General features: G+C 45.4%; 1 protein-coding gene across 3 annotated transcripts in view; it reads left to right on the top strand.

Moving 5' to 3' along the window:
- SEC16B (SEC16 homolog B, endoplasmic reticulum export factor) overlaps nt 1–26287 on the top strand; it is a 137900-nt gene that overhangs the window by 22206 nt on the left and 89407 nt on the right. For all 3 annotated transcript variants that reach the window (XM_030205978.1, XM_030205979.1, XM_030205977.1), the window contains exons 5-8: nt 1516–1621; nt 4179–4326; nt 17918–18075; nt 23481–23542. In XM_030205978.1, coding sequence (XP_030061838.1) covers nt 1516–1621; nt 4179–4326; nt 17918–18075; nt 23481–23542 — 474 coding nt within the window. The remainder of the gene's footprint in view (nt 1–1515; nt 1622–4178; nt 4327–17917; nt 18076–23480; nt 23543–26287) is intronic.

The raw sequence follows: 26287 nt of genomic DNA, 5'->3' as shown, positions 1-26287 counted from the left end.
CACAAATCGGAAGATGGGCGTCCTCACAGGGTTGCCCAAATCGGTATAATCGAAAGCCGATTTTGGGTATCCCCGTTTGCTTTCTGTCGCGGGGACGACCAAAGTTCACGGGTGCGTGTTGGAGGCGTAGCGAAGGCAGGACTTGGGCGTGCCTAACATATGGGTGTCCTCGACCCATAATGGAAAAAAAAAGGGTGTCCCTGATGAGCACTTGGACGACTTTACCTGGTCATGTTTTTCTTACAACCAAGGCACAAAAAGGTGCCCGAACTGACGAGATGACCACCGGACAGAATCGGGGATCACCTCCCCTTACTCCTTACCAAAGGGCTTGCATTTGGTCGTTTCTGAGATGGGCATCCTTGGTTTCCATTATCACCGAAAATCAGAAACGACCAAGTCTAGGGACGACCATTTCTAAGGACGACCTAACTGTCAAGATTTGGGTGTCCCCGACCGTATTATCAAAACGAAAGATGGTCGCCCATCTTGTTTCGATAATACCGGTTTCTCCACCCCTCCACTGGGATGTTTTGCGAGGACGTCCTCAGCAAAACTTGGGCGTCCCTTTCGATTATGCCTCTCATCATGTACAAGAATAAGAATTTTGAAAATGAAACAGAATTTTAGAGGGAGCCATTGGAGTCTAAATAGCAGAGGTGAAGCATGATCTCATCTCTTTGCATTGCAAAAGAAACAGGCAGCACAGTTTTGGAGGGTTTGAAGTCTTTTTTTTAACTTGAGTAGAATGTAATCCCGCATAGACCACATTGCAATAGTCAACTCGTGACACAAGTAAAGTGTGAAGTGCAGTATGTAACGATTGATAATCAAGTATTGATTGAATAATGCGTAGTGAACGTAAAGTTAAAAACCAAGCCTGATCACTTCTGAAATATACTTTGAAAAAGAGAGTTGAGAATCGAACCAAACCCAGAGATAACGGAAGTAAGAGACAGGAATAATAAGCATGTTGAAGAGAACAGGTATGGAGATTGGTGGTGAAAGGGTATCAGTTATCTAGATTTTGAGAAAGCTTTTGATGAAGTCCCTCCTGAGAGATTCCTGAGAAAATTAAAAAGCCATGGGATTGAAAGCAATGTTCTGTTGTGGATTGGGAACTGGTTAAAAGATAGAAAACAAGAGAAGGGGGTTAAAAGAACAATTCTCTGAATGGAGGAAGATGAATAATGGAGTGCCTCAAGCATCTATACTGGGACCAGTGCTTTTTAACATATCTATAAGTGATCTGAAAATGGGAATGATGAAGTGAGGTGATCAGATTTGCAGATGACATGAAGCTATTCAAAGCTGTGAAATCACGTGCAGACTGTAAGAAATTGCTGGTGGACTTTCATGATGCCTACAATTAACGTCCTTTCGTAGAAGTATCTCTTTGCTGAAGTTTTGCAGGATTACATTGAATGACCTTAGGATATGCAGGCTGTTTTAGGTTGGAATGCCTGGACCTTACTATTACTCATCAGTACCTTGACCGATTTTCTTTCTCTGCAGGGCCGAGCATTATGAGGAGAGTTACAACTGGGATTCCAGGCAGAAGAGGAATGGAGAGGAATTGCAGAGGAATTTGCTAGAAGAATCTAGGACCCAGCAAGATAAGGTAATTGAATGGAGGACAGGGTATGACAGAGTAGTGACTTCTCTGAGCCCTTTGTGATGCAGTCCGTGTACTTTGGAAAGTCTGGAATTTGGTGATGGCTTGTCTTTAGACCTGGAGGTTTTGTTAGAGAAATGGGCTGACAGATTACTCCATTGTCTGTGAATGCCAGGATGGCTGCACTGTCCTGCCAGAACATGCTCCATCTTACAGATGCATCTTCATGTGCCAAGAAGATGAGCATCAAATATATGCAGAAATCATCCTGACTATTGCTATTATTTTTTCTGAGAGGAGGCTGGGGTCTGGAAATGAGAAGGAGGAGCATCTCTCTTCTATTGTTGAATCTGTGCTCCTGTTTCAAAGGGTGTACTGCTCCACGTTCATAGTGTGTGAACTGTAAAGCTGTAGGCCAGAGGTTTTCAACCTGGTCCCTGGGTCACACCCAGCCAGTCGGGGTTTTCAGGATATTCTGAAAATCCCAACTGGCTGGGTATGCCTTGAGGACTGAGGGCCAGATGCACTAAACTTAACGAGCAAGTAGTAAACCCTGGCATGCACAAAAGGCTTCTCCGAGCCATTTTCCGATTACAGTAGCAGCTAATGAAAACGGAATGCAGATTATCCAAAGGCTATTGCAAGGCTATTATAATGAGATGCACTGCGGTTTTCCGATCCCCTTACCGTGAAAAACCTAACGGGAGGTCTACACCTCTCATTGTGGCAAATCGGAAGAAAAAAATGTCGTCAGGGACGTCCTTCACCTGAACCCCCCCCCCCACTCCAAAGACGTTCTTTATGGACGTCCTTTACTTAATAAAAACCTGTGCCGCCCGAAAGGAAGACACCGCGCCGCTCACCCCTCCACGGCCTGCTGCAGGAAGGCTCCGCAGCGGCTCGATCGTGCAGTTGAGGACGTCCATCCAAACAGACGTCCTTTTTGGACGCCCCCCCCCCCCCCCCCAATAATAAAAACAGCCTTTTTGGACGTCCTTCACTCATCTGAGAGACCTGGAAGTGTCAGAGACTTCAAGGTCTCACAGCTGAGTGAAGCATGTCCAAAAAGGACATTTTTATTACTGGAGGGAGGACGTCCAAAAAGGACGTCTTATTGGATGGACGTCCTCAACTGCACTCTCCTGCTACGATCGAGCCGCATTGGAGCCTTCCTGCAGCAGGCCGTGGAGGGGGTGAGCGGCGCGGCATCTTCCTTTCGGGTGGCACAGAGGCATATTTGGCATGCGCAGAGCAGCCAGCATAACGCTTGGCTGCTCTGCGCATGCTCGACCGGCTGACTGGCCAACTGTTTACCGATGGAATAGAGAATGCAAGTGAGCTACAACGAGCAGCTCATTTGCATTCCTTTTCCTTGAAGCATGCCCATTCCTTACTGATTCGCTAAGGGAATCGGTAAGGGAAGGGCTTTAACGATTTTTTTAGTTCATCTTGCCTGAGTTGAAAACCTCTTCTCTAGGCTTTTGAGGTCTTCTCTGTTTATCTTCAGTTATATCTATTGCTCCCCTCCCCAAGGTTTGAATGCCAGCAGTGAGGGGACAGTTGCAGGAGATGTTCCCTCTCCCTGATGCTGTGAAAATCAGAGGGAAGTTATCAGGTTGCATTAGGGCTCTAAGTTGTGTTATTTGCCCCTTAACCTGTGTTAAAGGGCATTGATATGAGTTAGATTACCATAACACAGCAATAACCAAGTCACCATGGGGTATATAATAATGAGCTGCAAAACATTCAAATGCATGTAAAGCAGCTGATTAAGGTGTAAATTCTATAATGCTGGAGGTACCATATTGGCAGATGGTGCCAGCAAGGGCAGGAGCAACTGGGGATTTCTCTGGGGGTTGAGGATTCCGATTAAAGGGGTTGAAATCAATGATTGAGGGTGATAATGATAGGATATGATTGAGGGTGATAATGATAGGATCGGGTGGGGGGGGGGGGGGTGAGGATGTGATCATGGGCAGGGATGTGAATGAGGGATGAGGATGTGATCAGGTGGTGGGAGAGACAGCATTGTGGCCCCTTTTAAGATGTATCCCAAAAGCATTGGGCTGTAGCTTTGAGACCAGATGCTCCCGGCCGCTGGAATAATGCTACATGAAAGTTGGTTCTCAAGCAGCGTTATTCACTTACCACGGTTGTCAGCAACCTGTGGTACCATGATCCCGCAGGTGGATGACTTCCATGGTAAATCAAGGTGGGGTAAAAGCTTGCTTTTTACCATACCCTGATAACTTCTCCCCTTCAGTGGGCAGGAGCAGTGTCAGTCCTGCTGCTGAACAGTAAGTATAGCCCTCAGATGTGCTTCGTGTCAGGTGGGTTTTCCTTCTATCTCTTCTTACTTCTAATCTCCATTTCATAGTATGTTTTGACTCTTGTTCTGGTAAGCTTCCCTTTGTTGCTCTGCCCATGTCCCTGTCCGCAGCACCTGAACCTCAGCAGCTCTTCAGTGCATGCCAGCCCTGACCTTCAGCACCTCATAGTTTGTTTTTCTCATGTGGACACATGTCCTTCCCAGACTCATCCCCTTGTCCTGATTTTCTCCTAGCTTTCCAATGCCAGTGAACCGAGTCTGCTCTTGCAGTACCGGGACTCTGGCCTCTCATCCAGCAGCTATGAGCTAAGCCAGTATATGGTGGACTCCTCTGACCAGTATGACCAAGACCCTTCAGGGAGATGGAGTCCAGTGCGAACAGGTGAGAACCACATGGAATACAGCCAGAGTCACCAGCTGGATCTGTTCCTTCAGGGCAGGGCTGGTATTACTCATGATGGGGCCCAAGGCAGACGGTAGGGAGGGGGCCCCAAAGCTTGCTTGTGGGCTGTCCCTCTTTCAACTTCAGGCATGTTTGGGGCCCCCCATGACGTGAGGGTCCGGGACAGTTGTCCTGGTTGCCCACCCCTAATGCCAGCCCTGCTTCAGGGCCAGCTGATCCAGTCTTCTTTTTTCCCTTTACATTCATGGGACTGTAATGCTGCTTTTCTTAGGGAAATCAGAACTATGCAGTGGTGTACAGACCAGATTGGATTAATTTATTCTGAATAAAAGTTGCTGACTGGTAACCCTACAGAGGAGAAAATATATATATTCTTTTCAGTGGCGTTCCTAGGGGGGTGGACACCCGGGGCGGTGCCCCCCCCCCGATGCAGCGCGGCCCCCCCCCCGGGTGCATGCCGCTGGGGGGGGGGGGTGCCGCAGCGCGCGCCTGCTCAGAGTTCGCTGACTTCGCGCGTTCGCTGCAGCTCCCTCTGACCCGGAACAGGAAGTAACCTGTTCCAGGGCAGAGGGAGCTGCAGCGAACCCGCGAAGTCAGCGAACTGAGAGCAGGCGCGCGCCGCGGGACCCCCCAGCGGCGTGCACCCGGGGCGGACCGCCCCCCCCCCCCACTTGGTACGCCACTGATTCTTTTCTATTCCTTTTTTTAAATTCTTTCCAACCCAACGGATGTTGAAAAGAAATATACAGAAACAGTCAAGAATGTATATCTATCTTTATGTCTCGAGGCAAAACAACTCTGAAAATTTAATGGAATGGGATGAAACTTGGCATGTGGGATACAGGTAAAAGGACATATTGAGTTCTAAACTCTACCAGATCAGACTGGGATTTCCAGAGAAATAAGTCACCCCCCTCCCCCCCAAAAATGGCCAAGTGCCTTTCTATGGGAGGAGTTCCTGCTTCTGTAACATTGAAACTTACAGAGAAATATAACAGTTAGGGACTTTCTCTTTTCAAATCACCCTATTTTCTACTATCCTAATCCCCAAAACTGCCTCACCCCCAAAATAAGTCCATTAAAACCAGTGGCGTTCCTAGGGTGGCTGACACCCGGGGCGGATCGCCGATGCGCCCCCCCCCCCCCGGGTGCAGCGCGACCCCCCCCACCCCGGCGAAAGGACAGACACCTCCCCACGGCGAAAGGACACCTCCCCCCCGGGTGCATTTTTACCTGCTGGGGGGGGGGGGGGGGGTGCCGCGCGTCTGTCGGCTTCGCTCGTTCCCTGCTCCCTCTGCCCCGGAACAGGAAGTAATCTGTTCCGGGGCAGAGGGAGCAGGGAACGAGTGGAGCCGACAGGCGCGCGGCACCCCCCCAGCGGTGTGCACCCGGGGCGGACCGCCCCCCCCCCCCCCCCCCTTGGTACGCCACTGATTAAAACTGCTTCTGCACTTTCAAATTCCTATCCCTCCTGCAATTTTCCCCCTCTACTCCCAACTACTCCTCAGGACACACACATTTTATTTTATGCTTTAATTTGTTGCAGTTGAGCACTTGAACTTAGCTCGGTCAGGCTGAGCTGTTAGGCACTGATTTGCCCTGGCACCCCTGTGGAAGCTGCCAAATGCTCCCCTACAAAGCTAAACACAAGCCAGTTTGATCACGACCAGCGCCCCATTGTTCTCCTCCCCACCAACTCACCAGTTCTACCTGTTTCACACATAACACACACAACTCACCTTCCAGTTCATTGCTGGCCTCCTCCGATGTGTTGATGCCACCGTGCAGGTCCATTACCTGCTTGTGACAGATGGTGGGCAACACAGCCTCCTCCAAGGAGTCAAGATTGAAGCCACATGAAGGGCCCCCCCACCCATACCCTTCACATGCTTCCACAGCTTGCATGCTTTAGATTTGACAAGTCCCTGTAAATCTTGCCACCAATGCTTGCAGTGCTCCACAGTGTGCCTCTGGATACCTAGGGCACTCACATCCTCGGCTATCTTTCTCCAGATCTGATTTTTCTGGCCTACGGAGAGCCGTGACTTTTTAAAAAAATGGCCAAACTCTTCACAGATGTGATACACTAGAACTTTGAGCTCTTCCTCGGTGAATTTTGGCACACACTTCCACTTCCAAGTGGCATCAGGGCCTCCACTTTGGGCCTCTATTTCCTCCTCCTCCTCCTGCTGGGGCACACCATGCTGCATGTTGTCCTCCATGCCTTCCTTCAAATAGAAATATATATATTTAAAAAAGCACAGGTGATGTTAGCATGAAAAAAAAAATAGAATTGAAGAGCCCCAAACCTTTTATTTCCTAAAGGGGGAAAACGTTAGCGCACACTATCCAGAGGCAAACCACAGGTGTGCACCAAACATCACCCCTGCAAACAGCAATGATGAACCTGATAAGAAAAACAGATGAAAGATGGCAAGTTTCCACAGAAAAACAGCCACCTCCATGATACACATTGTCCCTCACTCTGGGGAAAAGGTAAAGGATACCCTCACACCCCCAATACCTCAGAAATGATGCCTTGCCACAAATGGCGTGAAAAAATGAAAGCATATTTCATACTCACCAACACAAAACGGGGGGGGGGGGGGGGAGAAATGTGAAAGCACAATACTCTGCAGTAATGCAAAGCACTGAACACGGCAGATGGCAGACCGGTAAAAACCACGGGCTTCAAAGCATTTGCGACACTTCATCATATCCATGCCTTATGGACTGATGCTGATCATGCACGTCTATGATATGATTTTCTTGGACATGCGTATAACAGCAGCAGTGCTTAGTGGTTGCTTTGAAAATGACTGTTGTGCATCAGTGGCGTAGCTAGGTGGGGCGCAGGGGGAGCGGTCACTCCCCCAAACAGATTTTTAGAAGAGATGGCGCCTAAGCGCCAAATGCCTGCAGTGCCAATAGCTTTCTCTGCCTCCTCCTCACTCCCGTACGAGTCTTGCACCTACGAGTCCTGTCTGTTCCGCCCGCTCTCTCCCATCTGCGTGGTTGCTCGTTTTTAAAGCCCTGAGGCGTTCTCCCTCCGACACTGGCGATTCACATAGCCAGCCTTCTGCCAGCGTCGGGGCCTCTCCCTCAGACGCCTTCCACCTCTGCGGAAGACAGGAAGTTGTATTAGAGGAGGCAGGACGCACCTGAGGAGAGGCTCTGACACTGGCAGAAGGCTGGCTATGTGAATCGTCGGTGTCGGAGGGAGAACGCCTCAGGGCTTTAAAAACGAGCGACCATGCGGATGGGAGAGAGTGGGCGGAAGAGACAGGACTCAGAGTAGGTGCAAGACTCGCGCAGGAGGGCAGTGAAAATCACCACGGATGAAACATGTAAGACTTGGGGGGGGGGGGGGGGGGCTGGGGCTGGAGAAGGGAGAAAGCTGCCCAAGAAGGTTTAATAGACAAGAGTGGAACTCAGCCTATCTAGTTCGTTGTAAGCAAGGAAGCCAGTTTGGTTAATCTGTTTCTACTCCCCCCCACAGTTGTCTTTGCCGTTCACTCGAAACAAAGCAAGCAAACTTATGAGCTACTGCATCCAACTTGTAATTTTTTATTGTTGGTCCCTCTGTAACAAGTCTAAAGCAGTTTCAGTTGCATAGGCAGTGCCTTAAAAGCTGGAGAAAAGAAATAACAATCGAATATCACTAAAACAGCTTCAAAAATTATTATAGCTGGTAGAAACGGCAGTTATAAACTCTATAGGTTGAGCTCATTTTTCTTCACTGTTCACTGATAGGGACACAGGGGCAGTACTAGAAGGGGGGGGGGGGGGGGGTAAGGAGATAGGGACACAGAGAGGGCACCACTGGAAGGGGGAATAAGAGGAGAAGGGTGAGATGGGGAGGCCAGGTAGGCTTGTGCTGAAAAAAGGGGGAGATGGGGATGCAGAAAGGGCAGGTGCTGAACTTGGGGGTAGGGTAGGGAGAAGGGAGATACTAGACAGGACAAATAGTGGTGCAGAGGAAAGAAGGATGGTGCACTTAGAGACAGAAGAAATGTCAGATGGGCAAGAGACCCTGTAAAGGCAGAAGTCAGGGGCGTATCTGCGTGGGGCCTGGGCCTCCGCAGATTTCGCTCTGGACCTCCCTACCGCCGTCATCTACCTTTGCTGGCGGGGGACCCCAACCCCCGCCAGCCGAGGTCAGCTTCCTCCTGCCGCTGCCTTTAAAAATATTCCTTTGGCTGGCGGGGGACCCCAACCCCCGCCAGCCGAGCCGAGGTCTTTTAAAGTTATTTTTCACCAGCCAAAAGAATATTTTTAAAGGCAGCGGCAGGAGGAAGCGGACCTCGGCTGGCGGGGGTTGGGGTCCCCCACCAGCAAAGGTAGGGGGGGGGTCGGCACTGGCAGTGGTGGAAAGGGGGGGGCCTACAATGTGCCCCCTCACTCTAGCCCTGGCCCCCCCTACCGCTGCATTTCAGATACACCCCTGGGCAGAAGAAATGGAGAAAAACAGAAAAGAGACAGTGGGACCAAAGCAAATGAAAAATAAGTTGTTCAAACAGTAGAAAAAGGTATTTTATTTTGAATTTAATTTTAGGAATATGACAGTATTTAAAAATGCACATCTCCGATGTCTTGAAATTGGCAACCCTGTAGGGGTCCGAGTGCATTTTCTTAATTAATTTTGAATGTACTGCAGCACAGATTTTGATGGGTAGAATCAGGGACTGGAAATCCCACAAGAATTTGGGATATCAGTTCACACTAGGACTGGTTGAAAAATCTCCCTTCTGGAGCTCGATCACTTGGCAGCTCTATGCATAGCTATTTCATAGTGGGGATATAAAACGATGTAGAGAAGGGGACGGTGCCAACAGATGTAGAGAAGGAAAGGAAGAAGACAAGAGGCGAGGGAAGAAATGGAAAGGCAAACCTGGAAAAGCATTTATATGGCTGACTCGTGGAACATGGAAAAAAAGACTGGGACGAGCCAAATTCCCAGACAAAAATAATTTTCTTCTACCTTTGTTATTTAATACTTTGTAAGGACTGAGATGTACCTGCTTTGTAAAAGGTACATTTTTTCTATTTTTATTTTGCAAAGTACAGGAGAAAATGCATTTCTGTTTCTTTCTTTTTTACCAGTATTGCACTGTTTATAGAGTCTGGCTTCCTTGGCAGAGAGGAGGGGGGGGGGGTCTCTATTTCAATTTTTGTTTTTTTTTTTGTTGTTGTTGTTTTTGCTCTCTATTCTGTATTAGATTGGTAGCATGGAATGTTGTCACAATTTGGTTTTCCTGCCAGGTGCTTGTGACCTGGGTTGGCCACTGTTGGAAACAGGATACTGGGCTAGATGGACCATTGGTCTAACCCAGTATGGCTTCTCTTATGTTATATAGATCAGGGTCTGTCCATGTTCTGCATGTGTGACTGAGGTGAAGGATTCTGCTAGCATGTAGTGTCTGAGTAACAGTGCAGCTTGTTCCAGTTTCCCAATAGTAGGTATATTGGTGCTCCAGAGCCCAGTGTAACATATATGACACTGTCTTTTCATAGGTAGGTTAGGGCTGTTATGGTGTGTTGAGTTTTGTGTTCTAGGGCAGTGTTTCCCAAATTGGTTCTAGAGTACCCCCTTGCCAGTCAGATTTTCAGGCTATCCACAATAAATATGCATGACATTGATTTGCATATACTGCCTCCATTACATGCAAATCTTTTTCATGCAGATTCATTGTGGATAGCCTGAATACCTGAATGACAAGAGGGTGCTCCAGGACCACCTGGGGAAACACTTCTCTTGGTCCCACTGTAATATTTATAGCACCGTCTTTTCATACGTAGGTTAGGGCTGTTATGGTGTGGTAAGTTTTCAGTATAGGTTTTGGGTGTCTTTTTGCAGGGGTTTGTGTTATTTCACAAAGTGTCTTGCCCTACTTGTGGGGCAAGGGCCACCTTTGGTGGCCTTTGTCACCCAAAATAAAAATGCTCAAGACTAGTGTTCTTCACATCCTGTAGAGTCACCTCACAAACAAAAGCCCATTTGATTTAAACAAGGTGTCTAGCAGTGGAAGGAATGTGTGTGCTATTCCTGAGGTGATGGTCATGATTTGAATATTTTTACTTTGTAGTTAAGAAGACAGGTTGCCTGCTCTGGCCAGTCCAGGGACCTCTTCTGCGTCCTGCCTCCTGATGTAACTTACTGTTTCCTTGTAGGCAGGATGCAACAGAGACAGCCTGTATTAATCTGTGCCTGCTACAGCCCCTGAGCAACAACACAGACACTGTTGTCTAGCTGATACCAACCAGCGCCTATTTTATAAAAGTCTGCTCCCCTTGAGATTAAAACCTGGCTACGCCTCTATTGTGCGCATGTGCTAGCAACCTTGCTACTATGGATTTTAACACATTACCGGGACTTTCATGCATCGGCCTCTGGAATAGTGTGCAGTTCATTTGCATGCAATTTCCTGTGAGCATCACTCATTTTTTGGAAATCGCTAACTTTTTTTCCGTGGATCTTAATGCTCACGCTTTTTTACCAGGACTTTCATGCATCATCCTGTGAGGCAGGAAGAACAATGTTTGAAATTAGCCCTGCTGTGGTTTGGAGCAGCTCTGTCTCTGGAGCCTTTTTGAGTTCTTGGCAACATTTTTTTCAGGTATAGTTTTTATATTTTCTTAAATTAGGAGTATTTTTGTGCTGTCTTTGAAAAGTTTGGTTCTAGGTCATTTCCCACTTGGACAGTTCCCACCAGACAATTCCCACCACCAATTCCTATCTGGACAATTCCCACTGAACCAGTTCCCACCACACCAGGGAGGTCAATTCCCACCCATAACCCAAAAAAATAGAAAACACGCTAGGACAAGTAATTTCACTCCCTTTCCTCTTCCAGATTGTTTGGGGGGCCAGTACCCCCTCACATCCCACCCATAACAATATCTTTTACACATCCCTTTCCAGTTCCAGACATACAGTTCATGTAGGAGGTAATGCCTCCCCACACTCCCCAAAACTACGTTTCAACCTAATCGTTTCTAGCATCCCCCTCTGCATAGACTAGAAAGATTCGGTACAGGAGCACAGTGCTGATGTTTAGGTAGTGGCTAGAGGGGAAACCTGCCTGGGTGAGGGTGTCAGCCAGGGAGCCTCAGATTAATAAAAAAAATGTTTTTATGGCATTTTGCTACCAGGGCTGTTTCCTATTTATTGGGGGTGTACCCTCCTACCTTTTGCCCGGGCAATGGATAGTTGAGTATCTAGTGCAATATCGAGTCAGAGGTGAGGCGCGTCTGTGCGGTGAGTGTGAGCTGGGGGCCAACACAGGCAAGACCTGCTGTTGAGGTGAGCGGTGCCGGGTGGAAGGCGGGAAACACTGGACGTTGTGTGTTGAAGAGGGCCTGGATGAAGGTGGCAGTAGGATTCAGAAGCCAATCAGCACTATCGGACATGGTGAACGTTCCGGGCTTTGGGTTGTGCTGAAGAGGAGCTAGATAAAAGCAGCACTGAGATTGAGGAGCCAATCAGCACTATCGGACATGGTGAAAGCTACCGGCTTCGGGTTATGCTGAAGAGGGTCTGGATGAAGGCGGCACTGTGTTTGGTTCTGGAACTCTATGAAACGCCTAGGAATTAGGAATCCAGTGTTGTGATCCATAGGCATGCAACCGAAATGATCGAGCAGAAGAGGGAAGAAGGCAAGAAGGTTAGATAACCTCCTTGGTAGAAGGTGTCAGGAGGTTGGCGCAGATGCACAGTCAGTTAAAAAAAAAAAAGGCTATGGAGGGTGAGAAATGACCGGGAGTTGGGGGGGGGGGGGGAGTCCTTGGTGGGAACTGTCCCCCTTAAGTGGGAATTGTCCCATTGGGAATTGGTGAGTGGGAACTGTCCAGATGGGAACTCACTGGATACCATTAGTTTTCAGGTATGGTTCATATATTTTCTGAAATTAACAGTGTTTTTGTATTTCTATTGAAAAGTTTATGATATCATTAGTTTGGTAGAGGTTGATCTTATGTGAGTTTGTAAGAATTTTAAGCTCAGAGGATGAGTTCTGTGAATTTAAGTCCTTTTTTGGACAGATGATTACATTTAGATCTACTTATGACAGTAGTTATGGTTATAATGCCTTTTCTGTCTCCATGAGACTAGTAATACATAGGCCTTGGAACTTTGATTTTTAGAGGTTTGATTTGAGGATCTTTTGGGACCTGTTGAGCTTGGTTATTGGTGCCTTCTGTTGACTCAAATTTTTTTATCCAGCTAGGTTAGAGTGAGTGGATGGTCATATAGTTTGGGTAAGGGTTAAATGAAGAGCACATTTGGAGGTTAAAAAGTTGGTTTTGATATTCTTTTAAAATCTCTGTTCCCCAAATTATCATGGCTTTAATGTGATTTCATCATTTTTTGTAAAAAAAAAAAAGTGTGATTTTTACAGTACAGGGTTTCCCCCTGCCCACTTTCCCCTTCCCGTCCCCTTTTTTCAGTATTATGCTGTGTGCTTCCAGGTTGCCATTGTTTTATTCCCTACTGGCAGTCCATTTTCTGTTCACCCAACATGCAACAACAACAAAAAAGGAAAAGAACTTCCACAAGCGATCAAACAATCGTTCCATACAAAGGAGTGGAAGACACCTTGACAAAGTCACAATACACAATAGAAGTATTCTCTCAATACAGTCCTCGCAAGCAGTATACAGGATACACTTGATCAAAAGTCCCAACACAGGCCATGTTTCGGCACATAAGCCTTCGTCAGAGGATCTGCCCAAGTGATACCATTCGCTGTACTGAAAGCTGTTGGCGTATATAAAGAAAGCACATGATGTGCTGAATCTTAATCTCACAAGATAACGTATATGCATAAAACATAGCTGATGGCGTCTGTAGTAAGGTGAAAAAAAAAAGATCCCTGATGCAGGCACCTCTGCCAAAACATGTTGGACATTGTATTACTGTTTTATGAATGAGCAGTTATAAAAAAACTTGATTCATTGTATCCAGCTAGCTTTGTAGCTTGGTGTGGTTTTGAATTCTGATTTGTGCAGTCGGTCTTATCTCTCTTGGTTTGATGGGTGCCGTGTATACTGCCAATAAATATTTGTTGCCACAGACAGGGCTAGATTGGCATTGGCAAATATGCATATATTTGGGTCTAAATATATATATATATATATATTTTTTTTTTTTTTTGGGGGGGGGGGGCCCTGTGAGATATGCTTAGGACTTGAGAGGTTTAGAGAGTTGCACAGGGACAGATGTTTCACCCATCCCTGCCTCTTCCTACCCACCCATACCCACTAAGGTTCATTCTATCCCCACCCATCTCCATAATTAATCTCCACCCTACCCATACCCACAGGAGTGATGCTATTACTCACTTTCTTGCAGCCCTCCGTTTTCTCCTTATCCCACCAACCTCCCTTGTTTTTTTTGAATGAGTGTTTTGGCTGCCTCTATGGGCATTCCGAGCCTAATTCTGGCATTGCCAGAGATTTTGATTACACTTCTCTGGGAATCTTGTGGCAACTTCTTCCATCCCCACGGGATTCCTGCAATCTTCATTTCCTGCGCAGCTCTCTAGTTAGGATTGCCAACTGCCTGACTTTTTTTTCAGGATTCAACAAAATTTGGTATTAATATACAGAAGTTAGAAGGAAGGATAATCTGTCTGGGCATTTTTCTCAGTTTAAAACCTCTGTCTTTAGTTCTCTAATCTCCCACCCCCTGCCACTCCCAATGTATGAGTATGTCTGCCCTGCCTGCTTCTAGTGCAAGGAGGTTTAATGACAGGAGACAGCATGAGCCTGTTTGGTCTACTGTGTGGGCTGAAGTCAGTGGGCGGAGCTTGCTGCCATATTGAGGGATGCAAAACATTTGCAGACAGGATTGAAAACAATAGCAACCTTGTGTGGTTTCTATTGTTTTATTAAACCTCCTTGGGAGGGAGGGAGGGGGTCCTGAAACTCGGAGGGAGGGCGGGCCTGGAACTCGGGGGAGGGGGGAAAGGGAGGGAGGAAGGGGCGGGGCGAATGCACCACTTGTAAAAAAAAAAAAAAAAAATTCAGCACCCCCAATCATTTTGAAAAGTTGGCTCTTATGATGATATATATGTACATATGGGAAAGCTGTCCAAAAAAACAAATCCACACATAGGCAATCATAAGTGCTTGCTATTGTTTTTATACACAAATATCTTTATTGTCAGCATAAGCAAAAATAAAGGCATATAGCGCAGCACTGAAAACCACAATACAGCACTGCAAATAACAAAGCAAGCTCTGGGGCACTGACAAATACGTTTTGAATATAACCCTCTCCCTTTCACAGACCCCTTGAAAACTCCCCCCCGATCCCCTCCTAAGATAAACCCTCCGAATTCCAGGCCCTCCCTCCCTTCAGGTTCAGGCCCTCCCTCCCAGCTCCAGGCCGAACATTTTGACTTCATGCTGTCTCCAGCCATAAAATCTCCTTGTTCTAGTATAAGGAAGACTGTGGAGGAGGAGCATTGGAAGGCTTTTGTAGTCACAGGAAGGGGGAAGGTGAACTGTGGGTAAGTTCCTGTGCCATAGAAGTCAAGTTTCTGCATGTTGGTGGTATTGATGGTGGTGGTAATGGTAGTGGGGGGGGGGAGGAGGGAGAGAGAAAAATGAAGTCCCTCCAGACTCCATTTTTTTGGGAGAAATAGTTTCAACAGTTGCAGCATACATACATTAATTAATTGAAATATAGAGGGGCATTTTCAAAAAAACATATCTAAGTCCAAGAAAAAAATCCTGCTCATAGCATCCAACCTCCCCCTCCATCAATCTCAAAACCATAATAAACAGGAAAAATGTTTGATTAAGGCTGTGAGATGGACGTTTTTGCATTGAAAACATCCAAAATGAATAGCCATTTTCCAAAGTGAAACATCCAACTTTTGAACGACAAAAAACCAGGACATGACTGTCTGGCATCATTTTCAAAAATATGGCCACACAGACATCCTTGCAGAATAGAGGAGTAGCCTAGTGATTAGTGCAGTGGACTGTAAACCAAGGGACAGAGGTTCAAACCCCACTATAACTGTTCTGTTTTGTAAATGTAATACCTTCGGGACCTGAAAAATACCTACTGTACGTGAATGTACACCACTTCAGTAGCTTTTAGGCTTGCAGTTGTCTTGTATATGTGGGACTTGAACCTGAATTTCTTGGTTCACAGTCCATTTCATTAACCGCTAGGCTACTCCACTGACCTGCTTTATTCAGAATGGCCATAATACCTGCAGCTGACGTTCCTTTTTAGTTTCACTTTCAGGAGAGAGGGTGGGGATCAGCAGCCATTGGGAGATTAAGGAGGGGTTATGCCTCAATCCCTCCAGTGGTAAACTGCTCCATTAGAGCAACATTTTGTAACTTGGACGTAACTGAAACAGGTCTAGTTAAAAACGTCCTTCTTTTTAGACATGGGCTTTTTTTCCCCATTCGAAAATCCCTGTTGGATGTCCTACTTTTGGGCCCTCCCTAGGCCCGTCCAAAACATGCCCATAACACACCTCCTTGCTATTTGGATGAACTACAGTGTGAAACGTCCAATTCTGATTTTCCAAAATTAGGATTGGGATGTTTTTAGTAGATGGACGTTTTTTAAGGCATTTTAAGAGGTTGATCTGCTTTACGTTTCAACTGTTTTTATTGATGATACAAGAACTGTAACAAAACCTTAATATACAGCCATTGATAAAGCCATTGATATAACCTTTTGATCAAACATGTCTGTAACTTGTGTCACCAATTTGTATTTTGTAACTTTTTTCTCTCCCCCCTCAGCCCCACAAACTACTATTGCTGTACCCGAAAGAAATTAACATCCTTTGTTAAAGTGAATAATAAAGAATAATAAAATGAAAGATTGTTGTTACTAATTTCACATATTGTGTTATATTTATCAAGGTACCTTGTTTAGATTCCTAATCCTTCCCCCCTCCCTCCCTTACTTAGACTACCGCGCTTCTTTCCTTTCTTCATAGTGTCTACTGTTTCAATCCCGCACCAAACATCTGGAGGTCGATCTGCTTTAAAAATTAGCACCATAGTGGTTAAGGAATTAAAACTGTCCTGCCCTCTCATCTCCACAGACACACAGAAAGCACAAAACAGACACACATGCAGACAATGCAGATTCAAACACAGATGTGTGAGCGCGCATGCACACACACATACGTGCAGAGGTGTTGGAAAGAATTCCTATTAAATATAAACAAATAAATAAATTCCATGAGCCATGCTATGCGTCCTTTGTCCACTTGTTGAATTATACTCCACTTTTCCAGACTAAAAGAAAAAGTGCAAGCCAGAGATTCAAAAGACAGCAATGCAGACTCATCAAACAGTAAACCCCATTGCATTAATCCCTGCTTTCCCCAGAAATTAAAAATAGAGGAAGATAAACCAGGAGGGAACATGGGGTTATAGGTGTAAATCGAGAAAATTGAAAATCAAGCTGATTATCCTATTGTGTTCCCTAGCCACAAATTGAGCAAAGTAGTAGGGTACGCTTCCGCAGGAAGCCACAACAGAAAGTGTAGAGGTGCACTCCCCACCATTGTCTGATCTATTCCAGTCCATAGTTTATGAGGAAAACTTTGGTACCATTCTTGCAAAGCTTTTTAAATGTCCATGTGCACTATGTACACCGCAGACTCTCAGCTGGTAAGGACCTAAAATCAATGTTTTGGCCAAAGCTTTCTTCAGGGGTCAAAAATACCTGCAGCAGTAAAAACCAGTGCATACACTTGGACATTATAAGATAAAAGTAACTTACTATTATGTTGCATGGATCAGATGTTTAGAGTGATTTGCACAACACTGGGGAGGTTTAAGTTACAGAGGCAGATGCTGATATGCAGATATGTTACTGCCAAGAGATATGTTGTAAATATGGAGACATATTGATTTTTATATCCATTCTTTTCTATGATGCTTGATTGTATTCTTTTTGCTGGTACCAAAAAATTAATAAACATTTACATTGAAAAAAAATGGCTGATTGATAGATTTAAAAGAATATATTTTTTATAAAGTTTGTAGACTTTGGCTATATTGTTTTGTTAATATTTTATATTTTTTTAAAGGCAACATAGGCACCTGAATGCCATTTAAAATTAGCTCTCAGAACTGTTCCTAATGCACAAATTCTCCCGGATAATTTTACATCTGCTCCAAAGATGTAAATTTGTGTGTGTTTGTGTATATTACGAATCCATTTACCTAACACATATCCATGTGACAACGACATTGACCCAGTCTATATCTCCCACCTTACTCCCTTCTCCATTGCCTATCTCTACCTACCCATCTCTTCTATTATTATGGTATATTTAACTTTTATTTTCTCTAACAATATTTTGTATTCCCTATTACTATGTAAGCCGCATTGAATCTGCTTTGAGTGGGAAAGTGCGGGATATAAATGTAATAAAATAAATAAATAAATATATTTTATAAACTGCACGCATTCATCGCTGTTCCACCTAAACTACATCCTCAGGAATGTCTACTCATATCTGTTCATATTAAGCACTTTGCTTTAGTCAAACTGTTACCAATGTCTGTGTTTATGCTCTAGAGGAAGTCTTATCGCCCATGCCTCATACAGTGGAACCCCTGAAGTACTCCCTGCCCCATGTCACCGTCTGCTTTGGAGCAGGAGGGCAATTTGTTCGTGTGTGTCCCAACTTCCCAGCTGAAGGGCAGCCAGCACTCATTGAAATACACAGCCTGGAGGTAAGAGCCAGTAACAGCAGCCAAATCCTGGTAATGTTGTTTTATTAAATATGGTGTACTCTGCCACTCAGAGCCAATGTATCCCCCTCCGCCAATCATTTCCCTTATTCTGAGTCCTTTTTTGCAAAGAAATGTTAATATAGCAACTGTTCTGATATAGTCATTCTCTTGATAAAAGGTAATTTTATATGTGAGAAGTCCAAAAAGATGCCCTTTTTATGAAAGCATTCAAAGAACGAGTATAAAGCAAAAGGTAGGTCAGTAAAAGAAAGCCATAACCTCAAACCCCCCAAAATATGTGATTTATATAAACTGTGTACAAAAAATGTTAAATTCTGCCAAAAATATTCCTCTTCAATAACTGTACCTCATCACGCCACAAACTGCTCCCACCCTGAAAAGTACCTCCTTAAGCAATCCTCTAGCAACTACTCCTCAAACCGTCCTCAACCCCCTAAAGATACTTCCCACAACCACCCACCTGTCACGTTCTCGAGGGCCTTGGCATTCTGTCAGGTCCTCGAGGCAGGACTGGAGTTCGTGAGCCCTTGGGCCACTGCCGAGGAGCGGCAGCGGCAGGCCAGACCACCTCGGGACTGGAAACACAGAAGAGCAGTACTGGAACACTGGACTGAAGTAGTACAAGGCAGTCAACTAGAACAGACGAAACAGGAACAGCTTCACCTGCACTTAGCCACCGTTCCTTCGGAGTTGAGCTCCGAAGTGCAGGTGGCCGGCAGGACTTGCAGGATAAGGCAGGAACTGAAGATCCAGAGGACCCACCCTGGGTCTGGGAAAACACGAGGGAGACCAGACTAGGAACTAAACACAGACAGTGTGCTGCTGCACAGCCACTAGCAAGACCCAGAAGACAGACCAAGGAACACAAGGCGTACAGAAGCCTAGCAGGAGCAATGACTGGGGCAGCCTACACACTAGGCAGAACGGGGATCCGGGAATACCCACAGGATAAACCCTCTAGCTAGGTGGAGACAGGATACAGGAATAACCACCCAGGAAATACACACTAGCTAGACAGATACAGGATTCAGGATATACACTCAGGATATACAAGCAGGGTAGGCACACAGGCTAGGCAAGGCAGGACTTAGGGTAAAGAGAGCAAACCAGGAATAACAGGCCAAGGGTCTTGGGCAGGGAGCAGAGCAAACAGAGAAAACACGGACAGAGGCTTCACCCCAAACACAGGGTAAGCCAGGAAGGACCCGCAGCCCACAGACACACAGTGGCAGGGATGAACCCCCCACAGGAAGACAACAGACACAGAGTGAAGCTGGGCTGGAACCCAGAGAGAGGCTCAGCAGTAGTGCAGCAGACACTTACTAACCTGACCTGGCCTAAGAGCATAACACTAATGCAAAGGCCCAAAATGCCAGCACAGCACTTCCTTATGAAGGCTCTCACTGATGAGGTCACCAGCAGCAGGACAGAAGCAGGAAGTACCTTGACCCCAAAGAGAGGCTTGACACACATAGGAAGTGAGCCCACAGGAAAGACAAGCAGGAGCCATCTTGGAAGCTGGCATAGAGCCGGTGGCAGCCATCTTAGATGCTGGTTCCCTAGAGAGGCATAGCCCACACAGGTGAGGTCTAGTGAAGCAATCAGGTTCATGCTGGAAGCAGCCAGCACACCAGGACAGAGACAAGACTAACACAAACACAGAGAGAAGCCAGCACAGCTGCTGGCCCCCAGAAATGAGGTAAGTCTGAGGGTGGTCACGGCCACCGACGTGACACCACCCCACCCCTTCAAAGGCTATACCCTAAAACTACTCCCTCTGCAGTGAACCTACTATGCCCAAACTGCCTCTATCCCCAAGACTGCCACCCCCATACTGCTGCCACAACTACCCCATGACCTCCCCCAATCCCCCAACACTACCCTTGTGTAGCTACCCTAACACCCCCAAGGCTAATCCCTGCAACTACTAAGGCTACCAACCAACAGCCCTACCCCCAAAAAATTATCATCCCCCCACTACCCAAAACAAAACCGTTAACCCTTTCTGAACAAAGCTGCTCTCTTTCCTCTTTCTGCTAAGTCAAAGACACATACAGAGACAGCATAGCCAGAGACGCTTTGAGCGCCAGATCAACAATTCATTAGAAAAGTCTTCCTGCAAACAGAGTATTACAGTAACAGCGGCTTTTTCATCTTCCTGCCAAGACCCACCATCAGCATTGATTGATCTCACAATTCCAGGTTGAGTTGAGGCATACGCTACACCAACAGCATTAAGAGATTCATGAGAAGTTGGCCGACACATGGCTGTGTCGAGTCCGTAGTTTGCTCAGTAAACTCTTAACCCAAGAGCATTGTGCAGTCCTCCTTTTTGAGTCACCTTTGCTGTTTTGTGTGGGATTGGAAAGAATTCCATGAGCCATGCTGTACATGCTTTTCCCACTTGTTACTACTGTCTTTGTTTTTTGAAGGATGCAATGATAGTATGTTATTATTATTTGTTGCATTTGTATCCCACCTTATCCCACCTCTTTGCAGGCTCAAAGTGGCTTACAATACATCATGAGTAGTGAGAGAATGTTAGTAAAATAAACATTTGAGATGACAATTTTATGTTTAAATCTGTTTTATTGACGATAAGATCAACACAACTATTATCGATATGTACAGAAAATAAATCATGCTGTCAAACATTCAATCGACATTTATATGCGTCAATAGTTTCTTTTTTTTTTTTGTTATTCCCTCCTCTCATATAACCCTTCCCCTTCTTACATGGTCCACACAGAGAAAAACTATCACTCTGATAAGAACTTTCTTAACCGAAACAACCTCTTCTTTTCTATTTATTGTCCAAAGAACCAAAATTCTATCGAGATGACAATTTTAATGCTGGTTTGGCTTTAATGAATATTCATGGGTGGCTCTCTGAAAACAGATTACTCTGTTAAAATGATCAACTACTGTATTTCCATGTATAGCACACCCATGTGTATAACTTGACCATGCATATAATGCACACAAATTGTGTGCAGGTGTTAAAAAAACCTCATATAACATGCTCACGTGTATAATGCATGCGTGTTGTATATGTGAAAATACCCTTCCTCCCCAGAGTCTTCCTGCTTAAGCTGGTGGTGGGATTGCTGCCTTTGAGATCCCCCTCTCGGTAGTTTGCTGTGTGCCAGCGTCTCTTCCTCCCCACCCTAACTACCATCCTGCTGTCTGCTCTCCTCCAGGGCCGTAGCCAGACGTCGGCCTGAGGGGGCACATTTTAGCCCCCCCCCCGCCATTGCCGCCACCCCCCGCCGCCGTCATTTACCTTTGCTGGCGGGGGATCCCAACCCCCGCTAGCCGAGGTCCTTTTCTTCCTTCGTTTTGTTTCTGAGTCAACGTGCAGGACGTCAGACTCAGAAACAGAGCGAAGGAAGAAGAGGACCTCGACTGGCGGGGGTTGGGGTTCCCCGCCAGCAAAGGTAGCAGACGGCGGGGGAGGGTTGGCAGCGGGAGGGGGGTTGAGAGGGTCGTCGGCAGGGGGGTCCAGGGCCAAATCTACGGGGCCCAGGCCCCCGTGGCCCCATATAGCTACGCCCCTGCTTTCCTCTCTTCTTCCCCCTCCCTGTAGCCCTCCTTATTTGTTTTAGTAATCTGCTCCAGATGGGACTCTCACAGGCAGCCTTGTGTATCATTGGGGCCTTTTCCACCTCTGATGCTTACACAGAGTAAAGAGAGCTGCAGGGTGGAGAAAGAGAACGGACAGCAGAAAGGCAGCTGAGGGGAGGAGGAGGCACGAGGAGGACTCCAGGGAGGGTGGAGCCTGAAAGCAGTAGCTGTTTAAAAAAACTTTTATATAGCACATTCATACATATAGGACTAATTTCAATAAATAGTGCTTAGCGCTATTCTTTAAATGGTGCTCAAAGTAGACACTGTTTAGAGAATAATGCTTAGCACCAGGAACCACGACTACTTTTACGTGTGACTATTTACACCAATGAAACCCTGGTGTAAACCCCTGTGCTTGAATTACGTGCATATTTCCTAATTGTTAAGGCCCAATTATCGGCGCTAGTTGGCTCATTATTCAGGTAAATTGTGCGTGCAATTTGGGCGCATGTCCAAATTTGCACATGCAGTGTTTAGCGACATTTATAGAATTTGAGGAATAGCAAACAGGGGTGTTGTAGTTTATAAAAATGCATATAATGCATGCATTATATGCGTAAAAATATGGTAATTATGGTCAAGGCCCTGGGACCAAGTCCTGTGGAGGTTCTGTGACAGTTAATGCCCTGCTACCCAAACCTAGTCCTGGAGGCACCCCAGCCAGTCAGGCTTTCAGGATATGCACAATGAATATTCAAGAGAGAGATTTGCATGCACTGCCTCCACTACATGCAGATCTCTTTCATGAATATTCATTGTGGATATCCTGAAATCCTAACTGGCTGGGGTGCCTCCAGGACCAGGTTTGGGAGCCACTGGTATAGACTGTTTTTCATCACTTCTATAGAGGTTAGTCAACACACAAAGAGTCCGTGTGGTGCATTTAGTGTGCATGCTAATTTAGAGAAGTGCCCACCTGGGCCACAATCTTTGCTCGAGTCCAGTTCCAAAGAAAAAAAAATATAACCTGTTCTTAAAGCAGTAGCATAAAGAGGATCATAAACTCTTCCTTCTCTTTGTTTTTGAGTATAATCTGCAGCTACTAGGTATTGTTCTTGAGTTAATGTCCATGCCTGGGTCAGGGCCGCCAAAAGGGGGGGGGGGATGACAAAATTCCCCGGGCCCGGGCCTCCGGGGGGGGGGGGGGGGGGCGGCGCCGCCGCTGCAGTCTAGCCCGCCTGCCCTCCTTCGCTCCCTGGCATTGAACTTAAGCGCCTCACATTCGAAAGCACAGCAAGCAGCAGCAGATCACTCCTTCCTTCCGTGTCCTACCCTCGCCTGACGTAACTTCCGCGAGGGTAGGACACGGAAGGAAGGAGTGGTCTGCCGCTGGTTGCTGCGCTTTCGAAGGTGAGGCGCTGAAGGTCAGTGCAGAGGGCCCGGGGGTGGAGGGTGGAGGGGGGCCTTGTTCCAGGCCTGGCCCAGTCTCTTGGCGGCCCTGGCCTGGGTTTGTGGGATATTATCTTATTCTTTCAGATTTGCTGCTAATGCACCTCAACACTTGCATTGTTCCAAAGGAGGCCTCTTTCTGGAGTTATAAGATGTAATATGGACAGGCAACATATTAAGATGCCTGTGGAAATTCTTTTTAATCAGGCCAGTGGCGCCCACTCATGATTGGGATAATTTCTGTATCTTTCTGCTACCTTTTCTTGGTTTCTGATTGCATTTCTTGCTGGTGGGTAGCCCTGGTGTAGTTATGCATTCTATAGATATTATAATGGGCTCCAGTGAGTGAATCTGTTCTTATCATTCAGGTCCTTCTTCACGATACAGTCGAGCAGGAGAAGATGCGAACCTTTCCTGGGCCTCTGGCCAGGTAAAATTCTGCTCCTGCTTCCTAGCACTTTCAGAGCCTTCATCGCCGTCCCACAGAGAGACATCAGGAGTGGACTTTGTAACACTAATGCAGAAAAATTAGGGTCCAAATTTTCAAATACATTGTGTCATAAATTGCTTTATAAAGTTGTGCAGATAAAAATAAATGTCATTTTTTTAAAGAATTTTTGTTTTGGGGCACTTTCATTAATAGTTCACACTGATTCTACAGTAGGTACCTTTCAAAGTAATGGGCACCTATTGAGCAGTTTAATAGGCACTTGGGGGTAATTCTGTAAGGAGTCTCCTAAAGTTGGTGGCAAGAATGCACTTAAATGCATATATTCTAGTCATTTTTGCATGTTATGTTGACACGTGCATGTAAATGCCGGTATTCTACCAATTTATTCAAGTTATATTGACACATATGCGTGTAAACACCGATATCCTAGCCATTTATGCACATTATATTGAGACATGCATGTAAATACCTGTATTCTAGTCATTTATGTGTGTTATGTTGTCACAGATGTGCATGAATGCCAGTATTCTAGTCATGCAAGTATTCATATGGCATATACTAATACATTTAGTGAAGGGAGCGCATCTATCAATCACTTCAAAAATCCTCAGCTCCACATTAATCTCTTGCTTAATTGAAGTATAATAGTCTAGTCAGGCTGATTTTATCTATGGGATCATCAGATCAGCGTGTGTGCTTCCGTTTTGGCTATACTGAGCCATGCAGATTTCAAGGGGCATCACCGCAATCCTCATAGATCCTCCTACCTTTCCTATATTTCTCTCTTTTTTTCTTAATTTTTCTCAAAGTTTTCTCAGTTTTTCTCAATTATTCAATTATATATTAAATCAAAAGATTTTCAATGATACTTAGCTTTCTCAGCTTAAATAGTATTTAGCTTTATCAGCTTAGCATAGTTCATACTGGAGACGCAATTCCACCGACATAGTCGATGTTTCACCATGTGCTGTATAGGAGGATCTATGAGGATTGCGGTGATGCCCCTTGAAATCTGCATGGCTCAGTATAGCCAAAACGGAAGCACACATGCTGATCTGATGATCCCATAGATAAAATCAGCCTGACTAGACTATTATACTTCAATTTAGCAAGAGATTAATGTGAAGCTGAGGATTTTTGAAGTATTCTAGTCATGTGCATTATGTTGACACACATGCAGGTAAATACTGATATTCTAGCCATTTATGTGTGTTGTCACATATGCTGGTAAATGCTGGTATTCTAGTCATTTATGTGTGCTATGTTAACACACAGATGTGCGTAAATGCAGGTATTCTAATCCTTTATGTGCATTATGCTGACACATACATATTCTAGCCATTTATGCATGTTATATTGACACATATTTATGTAAACACCGATATTCTAGCCATTTATACACATTCTATTGACACACATACATGTAAATGCCAGTATTCTAGCCATTTACATGCGTTCTGTTGCAACAGATACACGTAAATGCTAGTATTCTAGTCATTTATGTGCATTATGTTGACACATATGTGTGTAAATGCCAGAATTCTAGTTATTTATATGCGTTATGTTGAACATTTGCGGGTAAATGCCAGTACTCTAGCCATTTATACGCGTTATGTTGGCACATATGCCTGAAATGAGTAGCATAGAGGCTAAGCACTATCCTATAAACACACACACATGTATGCCATAGCACGTAGTTTTTGGATGAGTGTTCACATAGACGGAGTTTGGGCAGAGCATGGGTGGGGTGCACAGTTATACATGCAGATTATATAATACTTTACCAAACTAGGTGTGAGCATATACACCAACTCTATGACTGGTGTAAATAGTTGTCCCTAGAAAATAGGTACTTTCTTGGCATGTTACATTGGTATTCTATAAAGAAAAGTAGGCTTCAAGTAGGTGCATAGACATACCCTCTTATTGAGCAATATAGTGCACTATTAATGACGCAGGAAAGACACAAAAATTTAGCATTTTTCAGAGTTGAAAATTAATGTTTTACACAGGAACCCCCTTAAAAACTTATCTTCATTGAGTGCCCTTTAGTGACAGTGGTTCTTGCTGTTGGGATGCTGGCACTTGGAGCATTGTGGGTTAATGCCAAGTTACCATTGCAAGCCTTGAAAACAATGTCACTCTGCTTGTGTTTTGAAGAGCAAAGCTTAGTTTCTGAATGTATGTGTGCACTTTGGGCAAGTCTTGATACCATTAGGTAGGACAGTATTTGGCAGCAGTGACTGTCATACTTTCACATAACTTTGATAAGATTGATGCAAGATCAGGAACGCTTGAAGTTCTGGTGCAACTGGAGGAGCTGATAAATCAGGCCACTTGTTGGATGGCTTCCAGTGGTACCAGATTCATCAAGATGCAGAGGAAATAGGAGAAAACCACATGTGTAAACATTACAGTGTTTTTTGGCTGAAGCTGTAATGCTATCTCTCCTGTGCAATACCTCTGAAAATGATGTTACCTTCAGAGACCCTCCAGAAAGTTCCTTTTTTTGTACTGGAGGTATCTGCGTGCATCTGTGTTGTACCAATCCCTACAGATAACCACTGCATTTTCTCTCACCCAGTAGTACTCAGCTGCAGCTTCTTTGAACTTTGGCCAAAACCTGAAAGCTTCTGTTTTTCCTCCAGCTCTTTAATCCTCTGACTCCCAAGGAGTTTTCAGGTGTCATCAGAGTACCTCTTTGGAAGTTGACTGGTTCCTTTG

This window comes from Microcaecilia unicolor, chromosome 6 (genome assembly GCF_901765095.1).
Source record: "Microcaecilia unicolor chromosome 6, aMicUni1.1, whole genome shotgun sequence".
In the NCBI taxonomy this organism is placed as follows: Eukaryota; Metazoa; Chordata; class Amphibia; order Gymnophiona; family Siphonopidae; genus Microcaecilia; species Microcaecilia unicolor.
The sequence above is the reverse complement of the archived record's forward strand: the minus strand, read 5'-3'. Positions and strand labels throughout refer to the sequence as shown.